Raw genomic sequence first — 24,238 nt, forward strand, 5'->3', positions numbered from 1 at the left:
GGGGCCGCGTCGGCCGCCCGCGCCGCGCTCGCGGCGGGGCCGTTGCCCGCGCTCCGCCGCCGGAAGACGTTTCGGCCGGGCCGCCGCGGGCCCGAACGGAGGGCCCCGGGCGGCGCTCGTCCGCCGGGCGACGGGCGGGAGCGGCCGCCGTGACCTTGCCGGAGACGCTGAGCCGCCCCCGCGCCGGGGAGCGGGAAGCGGGGCCGTCTCCTCCGTCCCGGACTCCTCGGGGCGGCCGTGCCCGGACGGGCCCCGCGGCGGCGGCGGGGAGGGCCGCTTTGTGTGGGCAGGCAGAAAATGGCCGCATGCCTGGCTGCGAGGGAGGGAGGGGAGGAGGGAGGGCTGCGGGGGCACGGCCCGGCTCCCCCGGCCTCCTCCCGGGGCGGATGCGGGCCGGGTCGGGCCGCGCGGGGCCGGCGGCGTTTCGGCGGAGGCCGCGGCTCCCCCGGCCGCCATGGCGGGGCTCGGCCCGGAGCCACGCTCGGGACGCGCTTCCTCCGCGGGCGGTGTTGCCAAGAGGAGGCCTTCCCGCTGCGAGACTGCTTACAGGTGTGCTTTTTTTCCCCTCTCGACAGAACCGCTGCTATGGCGACTCAAGTGCTGGGACAGTCCGGTGGGAACGGGCTCTTCCCCGGCGGCGCTAACATCGGCATGGCGTTGTCCAACGACATGTATGACTTGCACGACCTTTCCAAAGCCGAGCTGGCGGCCCCGCAGCTGATCATGTTGGCCAACGTGGCCCTGACGGGAGAGGTGAATGGCAACTGCTGCGATTATCTGGTGGGAGAGGAGAGGCAGATGGCCGAGCTGACCACGGTGGGTGACGGCAACTTCTCAGACAGCGACGCGGAGGGCGTGGAGGATAGCCGTGCTGCAGAGAGCGACCGTGGCGCCTCGGAAAATGTGGAATTGAGCTCTCTGGAAGCACCCGACGTGGAAACCCAAGGCCCGGACGCTTGTCCTCCACCAGAGACTCCCAGCACGGACAAAGATGTCCCATTGGAAGCTCCAGGCACTCCAGAAAGCTCTGAGGACAAGTGTAAGAGCCTCAAGAACAAACCATTCCGTTGCAAGCCTTGCCATTACGAGGCCGAGTCTGAAGAGGAATTTGTGCACCACATCAGAGTTCACAGTGCTAAGAAGTTTTTCGTGGAAGAAAATGCAGAGAAACAAGTGCAGATCAAGGAGTCTGATTCCTACAGCGCGGAAGAAGTGGACTTCTCCAAGGGTCCGATCCGCTGCGATCGCTGCGGCTACAACACTAACAGATACGATCACTACCTGGCTCACCTGAAGCACCACAACAAAGCGGGAGAAAACGAGAGAGTGTACAAGTGTACCATATGCACTTACACCACCGTCAGTGAGTATCACTGGAAGAAACACCTGAGAAACCATTTTCCCAGGAAAGTATACACCTGCTCGCAGTGCTCCTATTTTTCAGACAGGAAAAACAACTATATTCAGCATATTAGAACTCATACGGGTAAGTCTTTAGTTTCTTTTCATTTAAGTATGGTAACAGTAGAGGGAAACCGAATGAATGAAGCGAAAGACGATTATTCTGTTTGCAGAGCTTGTTCCACCCTGATAAGGCCCATTGCTGTTGTATGTAGTGCTGTCGGGTTGTATCATGAGTGTGCTTTGAGCTCCAGTCTGCAAACTGTAGAGGACAGAGAAAATCTGTCATTTCAGGGGCCTGGGAGGAAATGAAGAACATCTTGTTTAGGGACTTGAAACTTTTTTTTTTTTTAAGAGAGCATGACAAAAGTGGGCATGTGATGGTTGTCAGGGTATGCAATGTGGAATCCTGAAGTAGCCACTTCACAGCAGGAGCCCATACTGCGTTTGTTGGTCTATAGGAAGCCCCTGGGAGAGATTCCGTCCCGATTTCCTGCCCTCTTCTCCCATCCACCAGTTTGCAGTCTTGAAGGGAAGTGTGGGGCTCCTTTCTGCTCTGATTTATACCAGATGGGCCCATGTGCCAACAGAGCATTGGGTTGCACCGCATCTCTGTGAGCTGCAGCTAGTTGGGAAATACCATGCTGAGATTCCTCCTTGGAAGGAAAGACTTCTCTTTGGAGGTTGCTTCCCACTGCTGACATCCAGTCTGCTGACACAGGTTGAAAGTGCCATGTTCTGGTGTCTGCTCTGATGGGATCTGGAGGGTATGCTCTGGTTTTCAGTGTGTTAATACTCCTTAACAGTAGCCATGTGGTGTTGTTCAGAGGATAGCATTGTTTAAAATCGCTCTTGACTCAACTTATATGCAGTTTCTTGTAAGAGATGTTGGGCAAATGGTTGTTCTCTGGTTCTCCAGTTTTCGTTGTATGTACTGTGGGAGGTGGTGAGAAAGAAAGCAGGCAGAAATTACCAAAGAGCAGGAGAAAGCTAAACCCTCCCCAGGAATTCATGGCCAAGCATGAGTCCATGCTGTGGTGCCTTACATCTGTCTTGGCCTCCTATTCTCCTGTTAGTCTGATGTTGAGTGCCCAACTCTGACCTCAGAGAGATTTGCAGAAACTCACTCGGAGCAAGTTTGGGAAAACACTGTTCAAACTCTCCACAAGCTCTGAGAGAGGCAACCTGGGACAATCATTCACTGTAGGACTTCCCAGCATCACAGTCTTGACAGAGGGCAGAGCTCTTTGCATTGGCAGTTGTAAGCTCTGAGCTGATGAGGACACTGAAGGCTGGTGTATTGCTTAATGATATTTAAAAACCAAAACAACAACAAAAAGCAAGTTAAACTGTTATCCAGTTCCTCTTTTCTCCTTTAAATTAGGTTTTTGGTTCTTTGGTTTGTCATGTCTTCTCATTGTTCCAACTAAGCTGAGATGAATGATGATTTCAGCACTTTTTGGTTCACTCTGGTGCTTGCTTTCTCTGCTGGATCGTCTTAGCAGCCGGCAAATAGGGATCTTCCAGCCGATTCTTGCTTGATTAAAAAGCTCTCAAATATGTGGATTCATTTGGGAACGTGTCTTGTTTCCAGTAACGTAGATTTTGTCCCCAAGTGTTTAAAGCCAAAGAGAAAGCTAAAGAAGAAAGGATGAGCTACCGGCAAGTATGCTGATCCACCAGGCTCAGCACTTCTGCTGGCACTACTGTGTAATTGATTGCTTTGCAGACTGTTAACATAACAGCACTGACTGTAATGAAAACTGTCTGAATAATACGAGTGTCTTTGGGTAATAGTTTTAAAGGAGAAAACGTAATAAAAATATCCATTGGAAAGGAGCCAGACGGTGAATTGAGGTTGTGGAGATAAGGAAGCTGGAGTTGTTTTTAGCTTGATGTTCCTGATTGTTGCAACTGACTTACTCTGTGTGAGAAGAAGCCTCTTTGCAGATAAACGTCTTCTATTGCATTTGGGTCGGTTGTCTGAAACACCGACTATGCTCTGGTGCTGCAGGAAAGTGGTTTTTCTCCCCTCTGTCTTGGACTCGTTGATGCTACTCACTAAAATAGCAATAAAATGCTCCTTTCTTGTTTCCCAAGTTTGTTTTCTGGAGGTCAGTGAGCTGAATTGTCTTACTGAGAACTCCCACAAATACCAAAGCTTTTTCTGTGAGTGTCTTCTAGGGAGGCTTTTTTGGTGGCTTGTTTGCAACGAGCTTGCAAAATGACAGTCAATCCTTTGGCAAATGTCACTATAAAACAGCCCTTACACAACGTAGCCACGTGTTTAATTTTCAAGCGGTGATAGCATACATCTTATGTTAGTTACGTTCATCACCTTCGTCTAGTATGTTTTGCTCATGTGCTCTATAGAAAATACAACGTCTTTGCCACGTTGTTGAATTTACAGATAAGTTGAAAGATGTGAAATGTGAGGTACTGGGAATAGCACTCGACTGTGTATTCCAGGACCTTTGGCCACGATTTGTAGTCGCTGAAAAAAACAGCCGTTCCTTTATGACAAAGCCCTACCCCTCCCTGGGACATGACTTAATCTTAACTGGAAAGGGGGGGGCAAGCTCTGGTTGTTAGGGTGATTTGACATTTAAGCACTGATTTAATCAAGAGTGCTAATCTGAACGATGTGATGGCAGGAAGAAATGCAGGCGATTTGCATGAATTACAAAGGTCTCTCCTCCAGGCGGCTGGAGGTCTCTGCCGCTGCAGTTAGAACTGTCCACAGTCTTTATATGGGATGTTTGCTGACACCTGAGTCTCGTTGAAGAGCACATTGGTTGTGTGCTTAGTCTGGTGTAGGAAAACGCAGTGATATGGCTCTGATGTGTCTGGAATAAATAGCAAGTGAGGATTTGCTTTTCCCTCCCAAACTTCACTCCCATCCCTGCTCCAAACTGAAACGTGTTGTTCCAGCTTGCAGTGACGGGGCATTCTCTATTTCTCAGATGCATTAGAAGTTTGAGGCAAAAACCGACCAAAGACCAAACAAACCAAAACCTGGTGCTTTTATTTGCATCTTCCTACCAGATTCTAAAATTGACCGCCTTTATTTTGGGCTTGCCTTTGCTTGAAAAGAAATTACTGATACTTACACGGACTGTCTCTTGTGAAGACAAAATTTGTGGCAAGTTAATTTCCATTAGTTCTCCAGAAACAGTGACTGCAGGTGAAGGAACTGCAGGTTTGAAAGTCTTCAAAATGTTGCTGCTATTCTTAAGCTGTTGCTGGTAGCACAGTTTCACTGAGCCAGGCGTTGCAGTTTTCCACATCACAGGCTTAAACATGGAGGTGAGGGGAAGCAAAAACCTGGCTTCTTGGGTTGTCAGAGTGCTGGCAGAAAGAATGTAGAAAAATGAGCTCTAGTAGCTTAGGATTTCTGTAAGGGTAGCAGTTCCAATCTCTTTTTGCCAGAGAGCCGTTTGACTTCAGGTGGATGTGGGGTTGTGCCTTTCATATTCTGTCCCTTCACTACCCTGAACGTGATACATACTGGTTCACCTGAGACATATGCTTCTCACCGTGGCCCTGTTTTGAGAGAGAATGTGTTTTCAGATACAGCTTGGGGTTCTGTGACGGCCTGGCGGGTATGGCTCAGGAACCAAAGATGGGAGTCATGTGTGTTTCAGTAATTAATTTGGTGTTTTATTTTGTTTTTGCAGGAGAGCGACCCTATCAGTGTGCTATGTGTCCCTATTCCAGCTCTCAGAAGACACATTTAACCAGGCACATGCGCACACACTCAGGTTGGTAAGCAGCAGCAGCATGACTCAGAAAAGGGGGTGGTTCTGTGTGACATGAAGTTGTCATCTCCTCCAGCGTGACCTGAGCTTTTGCTGCCTTTCTCTTTTTTAACAGCTAAACTTGTTCCTCCCTGCTAAAGATATATGCCATTAATAAAAGCGGTGACAGGGGAATATGTCTTTTTCTTCGCTATCCAGGGTGTATCCTGAGATTTGTAGGACTGCTGTAGTAGTTTTGCAGTAAATCTAACACTGTGATAATGTATGAGCAGGTTCTTGTTTTCTGTCTGCTGTCATAGATCAGTTCAAATCAAGTAAGCTGAAAAAGGTATGAACCTCCGAGAATCTCCCCTTGTGATGTCTGTGGTTTCATTTCATCCAGCAGGATGATAAATGACCATCAGAAGAAATCCTCATATTTTGCTTAGTGTTACAGAAGGATACAAAGTAGTGCCTGATTGTGGCAAGGACATGCTGAGAAGGAATAAGCAAACTTAGAGTGATTTGATCTTGTGGTACTAAAAGCCAAATTAGCAATTTTCACTAGCCTCTATACTCCATAATTGGTCATAAAGCGGTGATGTCAAGAACTCCCTTCTTTCCATTGCTCTGTGCATGTTATCTCCTGTTAGCCTTATTTTTAAATTAAATAATGGCATTCTTAGGAGCTTTTACTCCCATAATCATGCTAGACACAAGCACAGCTGTGCTTTGTGACCCCTTAAGCTCCCTAAGGAGAGCTTACATGCATCTCAGCTCATGCTCTTGGTTTGCTAATATATGAATTGATCAGACCTAGGTGAAGTTCTAATCCTATGAAACAGTAACAGAAAGCATCCTGAACAGTCATTTCAATTTCAATAGCTGAGACAAGAAGGCAGTTTTAATTGTTTTGTGATGATGGTTTGGACCCATTAAAAATAGGCAGCTTTAAAAGAACCTGCCAGTATTTTAGTTTGAGACTTTTTCAATTGAAGCATTCTGCTTTCAGAAACCAAAAACATTTTTGACTGCACATCTGTGCTAAATATGAATCTGTAAATGGTGTGGTCAACACTGTGCCTGGAAACTGTTTTTTCATTATCTTTTTCTTCTCTTGTCTGTGCAAAGACCAAATCTGTGCAAATTGGAAGGAGGTGAACAGTAGGATTTGCCCGTGGTCATTGACTTCAAGGTCTGGGAAGGAGGGCGTGAACTATGCTGACAGAAGTGCGATTGCACACGGGACTCTTGCTGTCATATAATCATAGAATGGCTTAGGTTGGAAGGGACATTAAGCATCATGTAGTTCCAACCCCCTGCCATGTACAGGGCTGCCCTCCACTAGATCAGGCTGCCCAGGGCCCCATGCAACTTGACATCGAATGCCTCCAGGATTGGGGTGTCCACAGCTTCCCTGGGCAGCATGTGCCAGGGCCTTGCTGCTCTCAGAGTAAAGAATTTTTTCCTAACATCAGACCTAAATTTCCCCTCTTTTAGTTGAAATGTCACTGTCAGACTGTAAAAAGTCAGTTCTCTTGCTTATGAGCTCCCTTTGAGTACTGGAAGGCTGCAATTAAGTTTCTGCAGCATTCTTCTCTCCAGACTGAACAAGCTCAGCTCCCTCAGCCTTTCTTAGGAGAGGTGCTCCAGCCCTCTGAGCATCTCTGTGGCCCTCCTCTGAGCCTGCTCCAGTAGCCCCACAGATTTCTTGTGCTGGGGGCCCTGGGCCTGGATGCAGGAGTGCAGGTGAGGCCTCATGAGAACAGAGGAGGACAATCCCCTCCCTCATCCTGCTGGCCACCCCTCTTGATGCAGCTCAGGATACAGTTGGTTTTCTGGGCTGCAAGTGCTAGCTTATGTTCATTCATCAGTACCCCAAATATTTTTGGGCAGGACTCTTCTCAGATAAATTCTTCTCCCAGTCTGTACACGTATGTGGGATTTCCCTGACCCAAGTACTTGGCCTCATTAGTTCTTGTAGGCCCACTTTTCAAGTCTGTACCTGTCTCTCTGGATGGACCTATCCCTAGGGGACACTAGTCATGTCCAACCTCCATCTGGACATAGAGCCATTTACCACAACCCTCTGACAGTGACCATCCAACCAATTATTATCCACCTAATAGTCCAGTCTTTAAATCCATATCTCTCAAATTTAGAGAGAGCGATGCAGCCCATGACCATGACAGGACCATGTCAAAGGACTTGCGCAAGTCCAGGTAGACTCTATCAGTTGGCCTTCTTTTGTCCACAGACTCTTTCAGACCATCCCAAAAATTTGCCAGATTGGTTAGGCACAATCTGCCCTTGTGTTGGCTGTCTTGGATCACCTGCTTATGTCTCACGTGGCTTAATGTCTCTTTCAGGAGGATCTGAATGATCCTTCCCGTGCACAAAGGTGGGGCTCACTGGTTTGTAGTTACTCTAGTCTTCCTTTCTCCCTTAGAAATGGGAGTGTTGTTTTTCTTTTTTCCAATCACTGGGGACTTTGCCTGACAGCTGTGTCTGTTTATATATGATGGAAAGTGGTTTGGCAACCATATCAGGCAGTTCCTTAAGAACCCTGGGATGTACGTCATCTGGCCCCATGTACTTGTACAGATTCAGCCTCACGAAGTGGTCTCAGACTTGGTCTGCTTTTACATTTGCAGAGATTTTGCTTCCTCTTACCTCCATGTAGAGGTTCAGGGGAGTGAGAGGTGTAGGAAGCCTGACTGCCAGTGAAGACTGAGGCAAAAATCTTGTTGAGTACCTCAGTCTTCTTATGTCTGCTGAAGCCAGTTCTCCCTTGTCATTTATCAGAGGGAGTACACTCTCCTTTGCCTGTCTCTTCTGCCCAATGTATCAAAAGAAACCATTCTTGTTACTTTTCACATCCTTCAACAAGTTCTGTTCCATCTGTGCCTTGGCTTTCCTGCTTTTGTGATCCCACTTCTATTTGCCTAAATGGCATTTCGGTATTCTTCCTAGGGCATCCATCCCAGCTTCTACTGCCCTTTTCCTTCTCGTCCCTCAGCCTGACCAGTAGGTTCTTGCTCAGCCGTGCTGGTTTCCTGCCTCCTCTGCTTGATCTCTTAAGCTGGTGGATGGAGAGCTCTGATCCTCTTTGAAGGATGTTCTTAAAATGCTGCCAGCTCTGTTCAATTTGTCTGTCCCTAAGGACAGTTTCCTAGGAGATCAGGGGATCTAATCTAACAATTCCTTAAACAGCCTGAAGTTTGCTCTCCTGAAGTTCAGGGTCCTGACTCCTCTCTTTGGCAAGCCCATATTCCTCAAGATAGTGAACATGACCAGACCTACAGCTCAGGCTGCCTCCGATCTTAACCTCTTTAGTGATCTGCTATGCACTGGTGTTTTATTAACAGCTGAAGTTAAAATAATCCTTCATTAAATAATAAAGAGATGCTGCAGGCAGAAATGAAATTTTCTAGACTCCTAAGCAAGGATCACCCACCCTCTTGCCAGAGAGGCAGCACAACTATGGAGAAAAGGATCTGGAATGACTTTTCAATATGCCTAGGAAGTGGCATGCATTAGTTTTGGAGGTAAATTTTTAAATGCTAGTTTAGATCTAAGTAGCACCCCTCAGCTGAATTTGTATAGGCAAAAAAGTTCTCAAAGTATTTTTCAACCTGGGTTATTGTGCCGAAAATGTGTTTCCTCTTTGCTTTGGAGTGTAAATGGATTCTGCTGCACCAGTGTGCGCTAAACCTCACATTTCAGAAACACTTGTGCATGCAGGAGTCATTTCAAAAATGCAGCTTTCAGTAGTAACAACATGATGGCTTTAGACTGCCTACATATTTCTTGCCAACAGTGGCCTGCAGCCAACCCATAAATGTGACCTAAATGAGACAGTGATGAACTCCACTGAACTGAACTTAACAGAGGCAGAAATCATTGAAGTGGCATATCTTTCACATGCTTAGTCTTTTGCTAGCTCATTTTCCCTTACTTCCTTTTCAATGCAAACGTGAAGTATGCTAAATTTGTGTAAAGTTGGACTTATTTGAAACGTTTGTGTGAAACTTCTATTCATCAAATGTTACATTTCCGTTTTTCTACAATGCATTCAATGGACCAGTTGGGTATGGATTCCATTTGCTAATAGTACTGTAGAGAGATCTCTGCGGGTATGTATGCATAGCCAGAACTTGTGACTTTGTTACTGCTTGTTTGGTTGTGGATCGCCTTCCTCCCAGTCCTTGCCCCTTTTCTCTTTTTTTTTTTGCATATTGTTTTTGGTGTCTTGTGAATGTGTTTGTGATTTGTGGATTTCTTATGTTGATTGTATTTAATTTAAAAGGCGCATGGATATATAAATATATATAATTTTCTTTTTGATTTCATATTTCTGTGCTTGTCTTAGTGCAAAGTGATTTCCTTCCCAACCCTGTGCTTAATAATCACCACAATTCCGTCCCACCCTTCCTTCTTTAGGTGAGAAGCCATTCAAATGTGATCAGTGCAGTTACGTGGCCTCAAACCAGCATGAAGTAACTCGTCATGCAAGGCAAGTTCACAATGGGCCGAAGCCTCTGACTTGCCCGCACTGTGACTACAAAACAGCGGATCGCAGCAATTTCAAAAAGCACGTTGAGCTTCACGTCAATCCGCGCCAGTTTCTTTGTCCTGTTTGTGACTACGCGGCATCTAAGAAGTGTAACCTGCAGTATCACATCAAATCCAGGCATCCCGATTGTTCAGACATCACCATGGATGTTTCAAAGGTGAAGCTACGGACTAAAAAGAGCGAAGCTGACTTTTCTGAGAGCATCGGTGACAAAGTGGAGAAGGAGCAAACAAAAGGGGATTCGCCCACAAAGAAAACTGAGAAAACTGTGAAAGTGGAGAAAAAAGAGAACTTAGCAAAGGAAAAGAAGCCAACGAACAATGCTCCTGCACGCCAAGTGACGACCAGGAGTCGGAAATCGACTTCAGAAAATAAGGAGGTAGATATTAAAACTGAGAAAAATACTGAGAAACCATGTAAAACAAAGAAGGTGAAAAGAAAGGCAGAGGCAGAAATAACTTTCTCAAAGCAAGAGCCTGCGAATGATACTATCGTAATGACAAAAAAGAAAAAGAAAGTGGAAGCTAAGCCCAGAGACTGCCAGGAAGCTCAGAAAAGTGATGATGTACCAGAGGCGGAACCTAAAAAGCAAAATTCTTGCCTTAAGAAAAGCAGAAAAAAGAAAGCTCTGAAAAGTAAGCACAGTAAGAAAAGCAATAGACTTGATGAGGAGAAGATGGAAGAAGAGGAGGTGGCGGACAAGTCTCAACTTACAGAAGAAGACAGATGTGTGAAACTCGACAGTCCGAGCAGCGACCAGGAGAAGGAGGAAGATCCTGCTGATCCAGCACCATTAGACAGTAATGTTGGTCATACTTGCAAGGGAGAGAACATCATTGCCAAAGAAAGCTGCGTACAAGAGCAGAGACAGCTTTGTCTGTCAGCTCAGGTTGCGGACACAGAGGCTGAGGAGAAGGATCAAGAAATGCCTGCTGCAGCAGTGGAGAGCAAAGACACTACCTGTGAAAAAGAGGAGAGAAAGATGGACACGGGGGAAGACTCTGAAGAATCTTCTCATGCAGTGTCTTCTGAACAAAGTCTGGACGGACCCGCGGATGTATTACCAGATCTGGAGCCCAGGAAGGAGCCAGAGGAAACCTGCTTGGCAGAAACTGTGAGTAACCCAGACCCGATAGACCTGACTAAGACACGCATCCTAGAGACAGAGCCACCAGCAGATGCTGTGGGAGCGCCTGTGCCCCCAGAAGGGCATATGCAGAGCCCTGAAGTAGCTCTGGCCTTATCACCTCTGGATAACGCGGCAGTGAATGAATCTCAGGAAATGGATGAGGATGAGGGCATCCACAGCCATGAGGGCAGCGACATAAGCGACAACATATCAGAAGGCAGCGATGATTCGGGGTTAAACGGTGCTCGCTCTGTACAAGAGGAGACCAGTCCGAAGACCTCACAAGGAGCTGCCAGTAGCACAGCAGTCAGGGAGAACTATGTATGCATTTTTTGTGACCGCTCGTTTAAAAAGGAAGGTGAATACAGCAAGCACCTCAATCGCCACTTGGTCAATGTGTATTATCTGGAGAAGGCGACAAAAGGGCAGGAGTAGAAACAGCTGCGGTCTGGGAGCACGTGTATCTTTTGTAAGATCTTATACAGCTTATGTACAGATATTGTAGATTCTTTTTTTTTAAGCATGGTTTTCTTAAGTGTCTGCATTGGGTTTTTTTTTTTTTTGTTTGGTTTTTTTTTTTTTGTTGTTTTTTTTTTTTTAAGCTGAAAATATTTTGAACAAGTTTTCGTGTAATGACCTCTTTAAATATTGGATCTCTTCATTAAAGAAGTAGGTAGGGTGTATGAGGCTGTGTCCTGTAAGTTCTGTCTGTTTATAGTTTGTTAGCTGATGCATTTGTTTTATAAGTTGAGCTTTAGGAACAAGGCTTGTAGCTACCATACACAAGTTGGATGTTCATAGAGCCACTGGCAGTTGCTTTTTCTTTTAGCAGCCAACTCCTCTTTCCCCTCTCCTCTGCTTTTGTTTTAGTTCTTCTTAACGTACCTTGATGTTCAAAGTGGTAAAAACTACTCAATGCTTTTTCTACCAGGAAGATAGCTTCTGTCACATAAAAGAGCACTTTGTAAGACAAATCGAAGTTGGCTAGCGATGAACGTAACTGTTTAAGGTAATTATAATTGTGAACATACATTTCAGATCCCCTTAGTATGAACAGTGAGCCAAAATTTGGGGTTAGTTCTTCGAACTTTTGTTTGGAGAACCTCTGTCTTGATTAATATCTTATTAACTGTTATGTGTCATTGACTCTGTTGTGGGGGGAGCAAGTTTGTTATTTTTAAGTTTTCGCTTTTTTTGCTGTTGTTGCTTTAAAGGCTTAAAATGTTGCACATTGTTTTTGTTTATACCTATGCAGATAAATCCTTTAGGAATAGCGCTTGTGCAGTACATGTACACTTTATATATGCATGTTGGGTTTCATTTGTGTAAGCTTTTCTTTCTTTGAACCATTTGGATTCGTTGCTTACCATGGGCCAGTTTTCTGTGATGTTCTTTACTGCAGATTTTTCTTCTTTTCAGAGGGTTTTGCTAGTTGTGCGTAGAGTTATGAGCTGTTTGGCTGTGTATTTTTGAGTAGCTTTAAAATTTTATATAGTTCTTAAGCAAAAGGATATCAACACAGTTCCAAAACACTATCTTATAGTTGTTTTTTTTTTTTTCCATAGAAATGCCACTTCTGATATTTTTAGTACATATACAGAGTAATAAATTGTAATTTATAGTTTGGGATCACCAGACAGGAAAGTAATCACTGTCAGTGAAAATGGTCTGAAAATTGTACAAGTCCAGGTGTTGCTTGATTTTTTTTTTTTTTATTTTTTTTTCTCTATTTTAATTTCTATGATGGACAGCAGTCAAGCTTCATAAGCTTAAAAAACAACAAAAAAAATTACCATAGATGTTAGATTTTGATGAATTGTAATTACATCTCACATACTGAAAAACAAAGACAGACTAACTGGTAAGCAGCAAACCTGGCGTTAAAGGCTGTAGGAATTCCTGTTCCTTATTCATTCAGGTTTCATTTAATAGAATCATCCTGTTTCCTCACGGAGAGATCATCGGTCACATAAGTGATCAGGTTATGATCTCAGGTCTATATGCAAGAAATATCGTACCGGGAGTTTTTGATTCTAAACAGATTTTCTTCTTGCACACACAAACGTGAGAGAGATTGCGTGCCTGCCAGTGGCAAAATGTGAACACAATCCACATGAGCAGGGAAAAAGCAAAAGTGCCATCTGTGCTGCAAAAGACTGTCTTCAGGTCTCTTCAGGTCAGGTGCAGCAATTGGGGGTGGCTTCTCATCAACTCTGCAGAAGTAACTTTGGAGGCAGGTGTTGTTTGCGGAGTGGAGCTAGTTCAGTATTTGTCAGTGTGTTTTAGGTACTCACGGTGTGCGTTCTGTGAATGTAAATTTCTAGAGCAAACCTTGTTTTTTTCCTCCCTGTCCACATGTCATGTTCTCCCCTTCCCTCAGCCCCCAAGCTAACCTTGAATGAATAGAGAACAAAACTACGTTGCTTCTCCTTTTGGGAGAGATTGGTAAATAGGAGGCCAAAGACTTGAGAGGGAGGGCATCCCTCATGGCAGAAATAAATTGTATAGTGAGTTTTTGTTTGCTTAGATAGCATTCAATCCTTACCTTGGCTGTGACAATCATTGGCAACTGAAGATCAAGTTGCAACTATATTTATGCTAAATGTTAAGAAACTTAGTTGTTTTCCTAAACAACTTGTTGTAATAGTCTTAGATGTGTTTCTTTTTTTTTTTTTTTAACGGTGTTTCTTTTATATGTAAATGTTGCCAACGTTTGTGAGTAACATGAGCAGATGCTGGAAATTCCAGTACTGTGCAGAGATATTGTAGCTCCCCTTATATCCTTGCAAAGAGCCCTTGCCATCTTATGAGAGACTTCAAGGACTTCAGCTATGTTCAGATAAACTTGTGGACTGGCCTGATAATTATTCTGTTTTTAAATGGAAAATGTGGTGTACACTGACTTAAAATGTCTCTTGATGAGATAAAAACAAGGGTGTGGTTTTCTGAGGTACTGCACTGCAGATTTCTGGGAAGTGGTCAAGGTTTTAATGCTTGATCTAACAAGAACTCTTTGAAAACAGCAGTGTTCCTGTTAAGCAGTGTTTCTTATCTCAAGATTAGGAGCTGAAAATAAGACGAGAGAAATATTAAGAAGACAGGTCTCTTTGAGACCCTTACCAGCAATGTCCTGAAATACTGTTGGTGTGTTACAGTGTTGGAATTCTCTGCTGGCTTATGTCCAAGATTTGGGAGTATGTTATGTTAAAGCAGCGAAGATGTACTGCATCGTATGTACCTAAGATGTTAGAAATTGCTAATATTGAATATTTGTACTGGAGAATGCTGATTAGGTAAGCCACCAGCAATGATGGTTTTACTACGATGTAGCTCCCTCTAAACAATGACTTCTTTGTCCTTCTCAATATTCTTAAATTATTTTGTGTCGGTTTTGCCAACAGTAGCCTAAGAATGGTAGGAGTGTTCAACCTCAGATATGTGGGTTGAGGAGTTTTTAGCACAGCGACAGCTCCACACTGCCAGTCCTTGGTTGAGCAACATGGCGTTTGAGGTTTTCATCTCTATGGATCTATCCACTCTGTAACTGCCTTGAGAAAAGATCCACAAGTGGATAGCTAGGCAGTTGTAATCCATTGTATTGTAATCACGGCTGGACTAGATGGTTTTAGTTGTCTTTTCCAGTTGTGATGATTCTGTGATTCTGTAGTCATTGTTTCTGGGTTTCGATGATCTAGGCTGGACCTTCATTCATTGACAAAAGAAGAACGTTTAACATCTGCCAGGCCAGTTAAGATGGGGTAGCGTCACTGATTTCAACAGATTTAATATAGCTGAGAAGTATTAACCAAATTCAAGAGGTTTCTTGAATGGCAGTTGTGTAGATACGTGGCATGCATATTAACAGAATCCAGATAGCTGATGGAATTGTTTCATGTGTACATACGTTTCCTCCCTCTAAAACTATCCTAGTTAACTTTTGTAAGCTGGCATGGAGTTGTGTTTATGACATTTGGTTGCACCATGTTTGATGCTTTTACAGTGCAATACTTGTATTCTCTGAATAAAACCAAAGGTAATTTTTTTTTTTTTTCATGTTCTCTACTGTAGTGCATGATGGCCTTTTCTACGTTTTTAATGTAAAACAAGCCAGATCATACATCCTATTTTCACTTAAAGTATGTTTTAAGTCTTTTGTTCAAAAAGTAGTGTAAAATTAAACTAAATTGCATTATATTAACCCTTTCAAGTGTATTTTCCTAAGCATAGTTCTGATTAAATAAACTTTATTATGGAACTCGTCGCTTCTGTCTGCCTGTATGGGAACTGTTGATCACGGCCTGAACCTCTGATTGACCACCTGAGGTGAGCAATGAGTCAGTCCTAGGAACACAGGTGAAGACTGTGCTACTAGAAGGAGAGGAGCCTTGTTCCACCTCTCCTAGACCCCATTTAAGAGCTGACTACCAGTGGGGAAGGGTCTCTTGGAGATTGCTCCTCTTGGAGTCTTCTCAGTGAGCCCAGGATATGGGTCTTTTCCATTTTTCTTTAGCATGATAACCTGTTTAGCCTAATTTTTCTGTGTATTTCTTGATTACAACATCCGTATATTCACTGGTTACACACTGCTACTTATTAATGGCTACAAAAAATGTTTTTAATTGAAGGGGTATGTTCTGGCTTAGTCTTATAGGTAAATGTGAGTGAAGTTTATGGTAAAGCAGGAATTGTACCCAGTCCTAATTATGGGCTGCCATGAGATGCCCTGAGGCCATGGCATAGAGGTGGTAGGTTTGAGTACTTCTCTGCTTCTTTGCCTTTGCTGCGTGAGTTAATTATTTCAGACTGGTTCAATGGAGGAGGCCCTGCCCTTTGTACCACCAGTTTGTATTTTCACTCTCCGGAAAGGGACAAAATTAAGTGAACTGTAATAGAAATTATGTGACTGGGTTGCCAATGGGAGAAACTATTTTCCCTTAAATCTGCATCCTCATCTTCAACTAGCTTCTTGTATTGTGGCAGAAAATGGGGTAAAACCTATCAGGTTGAAAATGTGCTACTTTATGCTGAGTTCTACTTTGTGCCTAATTACTTTTGTTTGTTTTTCTACAGAACTGAGTAGAGAAGAAGAAGCACATGGCTATATAGTATCTTGCAGGCCAGCAGCAAGACAATGCTATGACTCTTTTGGATTCAAGGCAGGCAGCTGAACCACTCCCTTGCCCACAGGTTGGTGGAAGGGGCCGCATGAACCCTTCTTAGTGTCCTTTAGCACAGTTCAGGGCAGTACACTCCAATGGCTGCTGCCTGCAGCAGGGGCTGTGTTGGAGGTGAAGGGATAGATGAGTTGTGTATGTGATTGGGTTTCCATCACAAAGAGCTGAAGGAGAGCTGGGGCAAAAAGAGGAAAGGTGGTGAGCAATCTCAGGGTGACGATGGGCAGGGATGTGGGCAATGCCCTGGGTGGGTGACCAGGCAGCCAGGACCACCTCCAGAGGTGCACGCACAGATACCTGCAGCCTTAAATGGGAAATCAGAAGGTGAACAGCCTAGAGGTACATAGATTTCAGGAGCACAAGTTTTCAGCATAGCATATGCTTGAGTGGATAGGAAGCAGGAGCTTGAAACTTGTGGCCCAGTGCACCACTCTTGTATTACAGGCCATTTTGGGAGCACTAACAGTGGGTAAAAGTAACCTGGGTAAAAAGCTACCTCTGCATGGAATTTGTTTTGCTTTTGCCACAGAAAGCAGTAGCTCTTTTCCTAGGGTAGGAGTCCTTGGCATAAGCAGTGCTGAAAAGTGAATAGCTACTGGGCAGAGAAAAAGCCTCCTTTTTGGGGGGGACACGTGCCAAAGCAAATCAACTCAGGCTCCCAGCTACAGCATCATGTTCCTACTTGCAGAGCAGTGGGGATATGCAATATTCCTTTGCTTGGCCTGGTTTGGTATCCCCTAGTCCCCCATTCCAGCTGGGGGAAGACAGGGAGCTCCCTGCAGTACTCCAGCAAATGAGCTATTCTGCTGAATATGCACTTTTCAGCTTCCCTCACTTTTCTAACAGAGCTATACATAATCGCACCCAGCCTGGGCACACTGAGCCATGAAGGTTGGGCCTTCCCAGGAGGCTTAACTCTCCCAGTCCTGTCTTTACACCTCATTTTTACACACAGACTCAACAGAGGAGCCAAAAGCAAATGTGGTTTGAGATTAAATTAGCTCTTGTCCATAGATGTTAAAAAATGTCTTGCCTCTCAGGCTGTCCAGCGCAAGTGTAAAATAGACACCAACTTTGAGAAGCTCAGAACTCATAAAAGGTATTTCTGTGCTTTAATCTAAGCACTAATTGCTTCCTCATTAAAACCTCCTACATGCTGAGGTTTTACATCTGTCTGGAGCACACATTTTTTATTGTTGTTGTTCCTAGCTGTGGCTGTTGCTAGTTGTCTGCTCTTATGACCTGAGGAGTCAGTAGATACAGAGTAGGCTTTGCAAAAGCACTTAAAACACCTGCGTAACTCCAGTCCTTGTGCTGGCCCTGCTGGCCCAGCTGCCCCACTTGCATATCTTGCTGAACACAAAAGGACACAGCATGAGAGGCACATTCTTCCCTGCACATCCTCATGTTTCAGGCAGGAAGCCCTTTCTCCTGAATACAATTTCAGCATTGGCTACTGATCTTTGTGAAAAAGGCTGTGTTTCCAAAAATCAGGGGACCTGCTACACAGGTCCCCGCGCAGATTGTCTTGCCTGCAATTTTTCATGGCTGACTCCTGGGCTGGGGACTAATGCTGTCACAAAGGAAGGCATTCCAGTTACTATTCCTGCATTTGGTATTGTTTGCATTTTATATTGTCTTTTCCACAGTTACAGCATTACAGGAATGCTGTAGGAGACGTCTGTTTTTATTTATCAAGCTAGTTTGAACAGGCCATGTCTAGACTCTTTTCCTGACTCCCCGTTTTGCTGGTAGAGCTGTGACTATTTCTATGTCCACTTCTTCAGGACTGCTGAGTATATCCTTCACAAAAAATGAGATGCTAGCTGAAGCAGTGTTTTCTGCTGTCTGCTCTCAGAACACTTAATGGAAATGGTGTGGCCAGCAGAACTGGGGTGGTGATTTTCCCTTCTGTACTTAGCTCTGGTGAGACTGCACCTTGTGTATTGTGCTCAGTTCTAGGACCCACACTATGAGAAGAGTCTTGAATTGCTTGAGTGTGGGTGGAGGAGAGAGGGGAAAAAACAGTGAAGGAACCAGAAAACCAAAGAGTGGCTGGGGGAACTGGTGCTGTTTGGTCTAGAGAGAAGCCTGAGGAGAGACCTCACGGCTCTCTGTAAGTACCTTAAGGCAGGCTGTAGCAAGGTGGGTGTTTTCTCTTCCCCAGACCTCTATTCTGATCAACCAAAGAGGAAAGCAGGATGAGACTGCTTGTGTTGTCTGTGTTTACCTGACTGTTGTGTTTGCAGTCTGTGTGACTAGCTGTGTACCTGCCTGCTGTGTGCACATGCCAACTGGAAACTTGAGCTGCTCCTGTGGTTGGACCTGGCAGCTTGGAACTGCAGTAGTCTTACTCCTCTTTGGCTGCCAGATGTGGCATGGTATGTTTTCCTCTAATACAGGCCATGTTGCTAGTACTGTTGTATAGTTTGCAGGATGCAGGCCCACATGAGTGCTTTTCTGGTGATTTCAGAAGACAAAGGAGTCTTGAAAAGGTTTTTTTTTTTATTGTACATCCTCAGTTTCAGAAACTTTTACACAAGCTACAGAAACCAAACCAAAGCAGTGAGCTGCAAGTTTCTTTGTCAGGCACTTGAGCAGGCCTGCTTTTCTTTAATTCCTTTTTCCTGTGTCCAGAAGTAGGGCAATGCTTCAGATACTGAGGGGACCTAATTTTTGGTCAATAATGTTAAATAACTGCAAGCTCCTGGGAATGTAATACCCACACCAGAGAACTCCCTGCTCCTCTCCCCACTTCTACCTCCTTCTGCTTTGGAAACAACATAAAGGCTCCAAGAACCAGGTGATGGTTTCTGACCTGTGAGAGCATGTCTGTGCAGGAAAAGACCTACTCTCTGAGCAGCAAAGTCAGCCAAGGGCAGGCAGCTCAGCTTCCGTGCTGTATCTCAAGAGTAAACTGGGAAACATGGTTGCTCACTGGCAGCGCCTGATCTCAGGGAAAAGAACATTTCACCTCACAGAGCAAGGTACCAGCCATTCAGCTTGCTTGAACTAGCTGCAGCTCAATAATTACATTAGACTTGTGATGCCTTAAATCAGATTTATCTCGCCCAGACCTCCCTTGAAACTGTGCCTGTCTGCCTTTTAGATGAGTCTAAGCTCTCCTGAGTGTCAACAAGCATCAAGGTTCTGAATCCTGTCTTGCTCAGACGATGGTGAGTGCTATCTGTTCCCCACAGTTCTCAGGTTTTCTACAAGAGACGGAGGCTTTTTGGTTCTGTAGGCCGCAGTACCTGGGATCCGGGCCCCTCTGATGTTACTGATATATGGTAAAAGGGGAGGCTCCCGTACCACCACTGTGGTGCCCCTGGGCGTATAGGCTCGGAGTAACAGTTCCTCTTCTGCATAAGCTGTCACTGCCACCCAGCCTGCAGAGCAAAGTAAAAAACAAAAACAAAAACACAGTCAGTAGGAAGAGTTGCTCATATCAGAACAAGGGTTCTCACACAAAGAAATGTTAAATTACCTGTAGAAGAAAGTTTGATATCTGCAACTGCCTCACTGGTACCAGTTCCTTTCAGTGTAATGTCCTGAGGGACAAGTGGGGGGAACTCTTTCATTCGCTCTTTCCCACCCATTGGAACCTAACGTCAAAACAATAAAAGATTTAGCAGTTAGAGATGCTTCAGTACTCCTACGTTACACTGAAGAGCAATGCACAGAGATATTAAACTTTTGTTATCCAAATAACAAAGAGCTGGTTTGTATATCCTTAGAGGAGCTACTTCCAATTTGCAAAGAGCAGAATTGGGATCACATCCAGAGCAACCCAGCCCAGTGCAGCCCACAGCTCAGGAGTGAGCAAAGATGGAGCGTGTGCTACATGAACCAGCTGTTGGCTCAAGCCAGCTGCCTTCTTGTGGGTTATGTCACTTCTATGTACACTTAATGTGTGCAGGAAAGTTGCTGCCAGGACAAGGACAACTCACCCTGTCCCTAGTCTAGATGTACTATGCCAGTCTGTGGCAATAATAAGAAAGTCAAAACAATAAAACAGGTAGGGATGTATCATGAGGTGGGACAGTCTACCAAAAGCTCATGACAGCACCTGCTTCTCTTACCTTAAAGAACTCTTGGCCAGCGTGCTTCTCATACATGACATCCGCACTGCTCAAGGTAGTAATGTGGACTGGCAACAGCTTAGAAGCCACAACAGAAAACCAGGCAGGTTTTTCTCCCTGAAATAAAACAAAGTGTACGTCATTCATGCTAACAGAAAAGCAACCTCAAACTGCTCTCTCTTGCACCATTTCCTTGCTGTATGTTGAAAACCTGTCTTTTACTGACATCTTGCCTCTGTCAGTACAGAGCAGCTTCTGCATGGAAAGCCCTTCAAGGTGAAAGTGTTTATCAGCATTTAAAAGCACTTACGGTTTTACAATATAAAATACTGCACACTGGTAACAAGTATCACCACTCTCCATCCCAAGGCATTTTTACTTTACGCAGTGCTTTATTAACAGAATGATCATCTTGAAAACAGTAAAAAAAGGAGGTGGAAGTTACCTGGACTGTCTTTTATTGTTTGGTCCTATACCAAGATGAAGCTGCTGCTATCAAAACTCCTTGTTTTGCCTACCTGTAAGTAGTCTATGCGCCCTAAAGCTGCTAAAAACAAGACCATTCCTGGCTTGAGAATGAAGGTCCGTGGAATGATGGCTTGTGTTGGCAAAACCAGCTTTACTTCTTTCTCTGTTAGGAGATTCAAAACCTGAAAAATAAATTGTACAGTCAGATCACACTGTTTTCCATGATTATTCAACTTCAGAAGAAGGAAGAGTGTGCTCAGTTTCCAGTTAGAGCTCTAAGGTACCTTCACACCAGACACTAGCTATTAGAGAGCAAAGTGGCACAAAGTGAGTTAGAGATGATCTTGCAGACATCTTCTAGGTAAGTTCTGACACCAGTTACCTTCCTAAGCTCCACCTTTTTCAGTAGGGTGGCACAGCTAAAGAAGTACAGATTTCTCTGGGTGATACTGGTATAAACTTGTTTTAACAGTCCTGTACTTCTCTGCATTATAAAGTGTGCTGACATACAGTTCCTTAACAGAGATCACAGTATGCACCATTCAGAAATAAAACAGCAAAAACACAGTGGACCCTGACCTCCTGAAGCACAGTGCCACAGAATACCTACACAGTTTTCCTTTACAATCCCTGGAGTATCAAAACACCAGCGAGCATCCTTCACTTCGTTGTATGTGAACTCTTCTCTTTCCTCACGCTTCTTAGAGATAGGGCATGGATCTTCATCTATGCTGTATGACAGCACGTCAGGGTCAAAATCAACCACAGAGCTCTCCCGGCGTTTAAATGTTCTTCCAACTCTTCCTGGATCAAAGTGAAAGGTTTCCTGTTCATTCATTTATTAACTTGCATTTCCTCCAGTTGGACACCTGTCCCTTCCCTTGATTATTAGGGATGCATGGCTGTGATAGAAAGGTGATAAAAACATTGCGCGCATGTTCAAAAGCCAAGATGCTAACAGATCCCTCCTATAAGGCATCTATAGCACTCCTTAAGCCCCAAAACTTTAGCAAGGACCATATATAGACAGCATGTTCCTCTCACAATTAAATGAAAGTGAGTTCTTACAGAGTGGGTAGAAATTGCTTGCCAAAATGAGATGCATTCTTCAGAAAACTACGGGGTTAACAGTCCTTGCGTAATGCAGCATTTCAACCAGGACATTCCATCACCTTTTACTCAGACAATACTCACCCACTAAGTAACCTTGCTTTTTAAGGCGATTGAGGTGCTTTTTTTCTTCATCGCTTAGCTGGTCTTCTGTTTTTAGTGCCTCTTCTTTCAGCCTCTCCTGCCTTCTGAATATCCTGTCACACGTTGGGTTAATAATTGGAAATTTCAACAAGTTCAGCGTTGTTCCTGGAAGAAAAAAAAAAAAAAAAAAGAAAAAGATGACACATCCAGACCTCTGGGTACCTGTCATATTTAAACTCTGAGGAACACAAATAAAAAAAATAGGTGGAACCATGTAACAAAAAGTTGGAACTAAGTGTCAACATCTGCTCCACTTAAAGTCTCCCTCCCAGCCGGAGTGGCTGACGTGTGCTACCACCCACTTGGTATCTGCTTTCTTGCTGAAAGGCTTCTCAAAGGAACCCACAGTTAGCCTCATGCACACTCTCACTAATTAAAATCATGCTAATGCTGGCACATGGGTCATCTGAGCTGATTCTGCACAACTGCCCAGTACATTTTTGGAAGGTCTGTCTAACACCTGAGCAGCAAAGTCTTGCGACCCTAGGGCACATTTCTATGAATATAAAGGACTGGAATAAAACCAGCAGCATTTGGGTGAAAAAGATTATTAAAAATCTTATTTTACTGTATATATTGGAACATTGTATTACAATGAGCAAATAAGAGGATTTACTGACCAGCACGATGCTGACAACTCTATTTGATCAGGACTGAACATCGAAACTGCTACTATAAGAGCAGCGGGCTTCACAATCTATGGCACTTAAGACCAACCTAAGACACCTCAACAAAGTCCCTGGTTTTGCTGTGATTGCTCTACAAGGAGCTCATGAGTCCACCTCCTGTTATAGAATCAAAGAATAGTTATGGTTAAAAAAGACCTCTTCCATCCAATCCAACCTCAGCCCATCCTCACCATATCCACTAACCACTTCCTTCTGTATCACATCTCTACACTTTTTCAACACCTCCTGGGACTCCACCACCTCCCTGGGCAGCCTGTTCTAGTGCACTACTACCTCCTCAGGGAAGTGATGTTTCCTAACATCCAACCTGCGCCTCTTCTGGTGCAACTTAAAGCTGTTTCCTCTTGTGCTATCACTGTTTCCTAGACGAGGCTGATTCCCACCTTGCCACAACCTCCTTTCAGGCAGTTGCATAGAGCCAAATGGCTTCCCCTGAGCCTCCTCTTCTGCAGACTGCACAACTCCAGCTCCCTCAGCTGCTCCCCATAAGACTTGTGCTCCAGAACTGTCACAGCTTCGTTGCCCTTCTCTGGATACAAGATTTACAGGGAGATGCCAACCCGTATAGTTTGCTGTCTATATCCCTCCGTGCTCTGAGGCCTTGGTGCCGCAAGGCCTCCAAGGACAACACAGGGAACGGGAGGATTCTAAACGTGGTACAGCACTGGAACTCAGTGTTGACGCCTCGGGCCCATTCAGTGACAGGCCTTGTGGCACAGCAGAGCTGATGGCCCGAGTGTGACATAGGTAGGGACGGCGGCGGTGCCCCTCACCTGGCCAGGCTGAGACAGTGGCCCTGCCAACCACGTCGGGGGCACGCGACTTGCAGTAGTCAGAGAGCAGCAGGGTGTTGAAGAGCGTCGACTTGCCCGAGTTGGTGGCCCCCAGCAGGTAGACGTCGCCGGCGCACTTCCAGGAGCGCTGCAGCCGGCTGACCAGCCCCTCCATCCCGAAGCCCGTCTTGGCGCTCACCAGTCGGACATCCACCAGCTGCGCTCGGGAGATGCCGGCCTGCAGGCAGGCAGCCGTCACTCTCTGCCGCAGCCGCCCCAGGTGCCCGGGGGAGTCAGCCGGCAGCAGGTCCACCTTGTTGCCCACCACCAGCAGCCCCGCGGCGGGCACCTCGGGGCTGAGCAGCGCGGGCAGCTGCGGTAACACGGGGTCGGGCAGCTCCAGCACGTCCAGCAGGTAGAGGAGCAGCGGGCCGCGGCCGTGCCGAGGGGGGCTGCGGAGCGCGGCGCTCAGCACGGCGCGGTGCCGCTCGGGCGGCAGCTCCAGACGCACCGTCTCGCCGCCGTGCGCCAGCACCCAGCACCGCTGGCACACGGCGTCCCGCAGCCCGGTCGCGCCGCCCGGCCCCGCGCAGAGGCCGCGGTACTTGTCGGCCGGAATGAAGCCCGGCGCTGCGGCGTCGCAGCATTGCAGCTCGGCCCCGCAGCCCGAACAGCCCACGCCGCTCGGCGGCACCGACGGGTCGGCCGCCCTCCGCACCCGTCGCCCCCCCGGTGCGCCGTCCGCGCCCGCCGCCCGGCTCCGCGCGGCCGCTCTGCTCCTTGCCGCAGCGGCAGGCGGCGGCGGTTCCGGCTCGTACTCGAGGAAGACGAAGCGCTCCTCCTCGCCCCACGCCGCCGCTCCGCGCCGCGCCGCCCAGGGCCGGGCCGGGCACAGGCGGCCTAGCAGCACCCGGCCCAAGCGGAGCATAGCCGGCAGCACGGTGCAGCCCGCAGG

General features: G+C 45.9%; 2 protein-coding genes across 2 annotated transcripts; one reads left to right on the forward strand and one right to left on the reverse strand.

Annotated features, from left to right (window-relative positions):
• The first annotated feature begins 499 nt into the window (after positions 1-499).
• Positions 500-14,956, forward strand: REST (RE1 silencing transcription factor). The gene is made up of 3 exons (XM_042812027.1): positions 500-1,486; positions 5,079-5,162; positions 9,582-14,956. The coding sequence occupies exons 1-3, from the start codon at positions 586-588 to the stop codon at positions 11,276-11,278; spliced, it is 2,682 nt and encodes an 893-aa protein (XP_042667961.1). The 5' UTR covers positions 500-585; the 3' UTR covers positions 11,279-14,956.
• Positions 14,957-18,508: 3,552 nt separating this feature from the next.
• On the reverse strand, positions 18,509-24,211 carry NOA1 (nitric oxide associated 1). Its single transcript, XM_042812029.1, has 7 exons — positions 23,284-24,211; positions 21,762-21,926; positions 21,178-21,371; positions 20,618-20,749; positions 20,100-20,216; positions 19,505-19,622; positions 18,509-19,406 (listed from the first exon to the last, which is right to left on the reverse strand). Exons 1-7 carry the CDS (start codon positions 24,209-24,211, stop codon positions 19,201-19,203), a joined length of 1,860 nt encoding a protein of 619 aa, XP_042667963.1. The 3' UTR covers positions 18,509-19,200.
• Between the last annotated feature and the right edge of the window lie 27 nt (positions 24,212-24,238).

This window comes from Centrocercus urophasianus, unplaced genomic scaffold, assembly GCF_019232065.1.
Source record: "Centrocercus urophasianus isolate 14NV4802_14NV808 unplaced genomic scaffold, USGS_Curo_1.0 seq_13, whole genome shotgun sequence".
NCBI lineage: Eukaryota > Metazoa > Chordata > Aves > Galliformes > Phasianidae > Centrocercus > Centrocercus urophasianus.

Bases quoted from the DNA above. Each gene is read 5' to 3' on its own strand.
- NOA1 (XM_042812029.1), bottom strand. From the start codon at position 24,211: ATGCTCCGCTTGGGCCGGGTGCTGCTAGGCCGCCTGTGCCCGGCCCGG. The intron at 20,750-21,177 runs GTAGGTATTCTG...TTTATTTTTCAG, and splicing joins GGATTGTAAAGGAAAACTGT to GTTTTGAATCTCCTAACAGA. The intron at 19,407-19,504 runs GTAATTTAACAT...TTTGCTCTGCAG, and splicing joins TATCAAACTTTCTTCTACAG to GCTGGGTGGCAGTGACAGCT.
- REST (XM_042812027.1), top strand. From the start codon at position 586: ATGGCGACTCAAGTGCTGGGACAGTCCGGTGGGAACGGGCTCTTCCCC. The intron at 1,487-5,078 runs GTAAGTCTTTAG...TTGTTTTTGCAG, and splicing joins GCATATTAGAACTCATACGG to GAGAGCGACCCTATCAGTGT. The intron at 5,163-9,581 runs GTTGGTAAGCAG...TTCCTTCTTTAG, and splicing joins GCACATGCGCACACACTCAG to GTGAGAAGCCATTCAAATGT.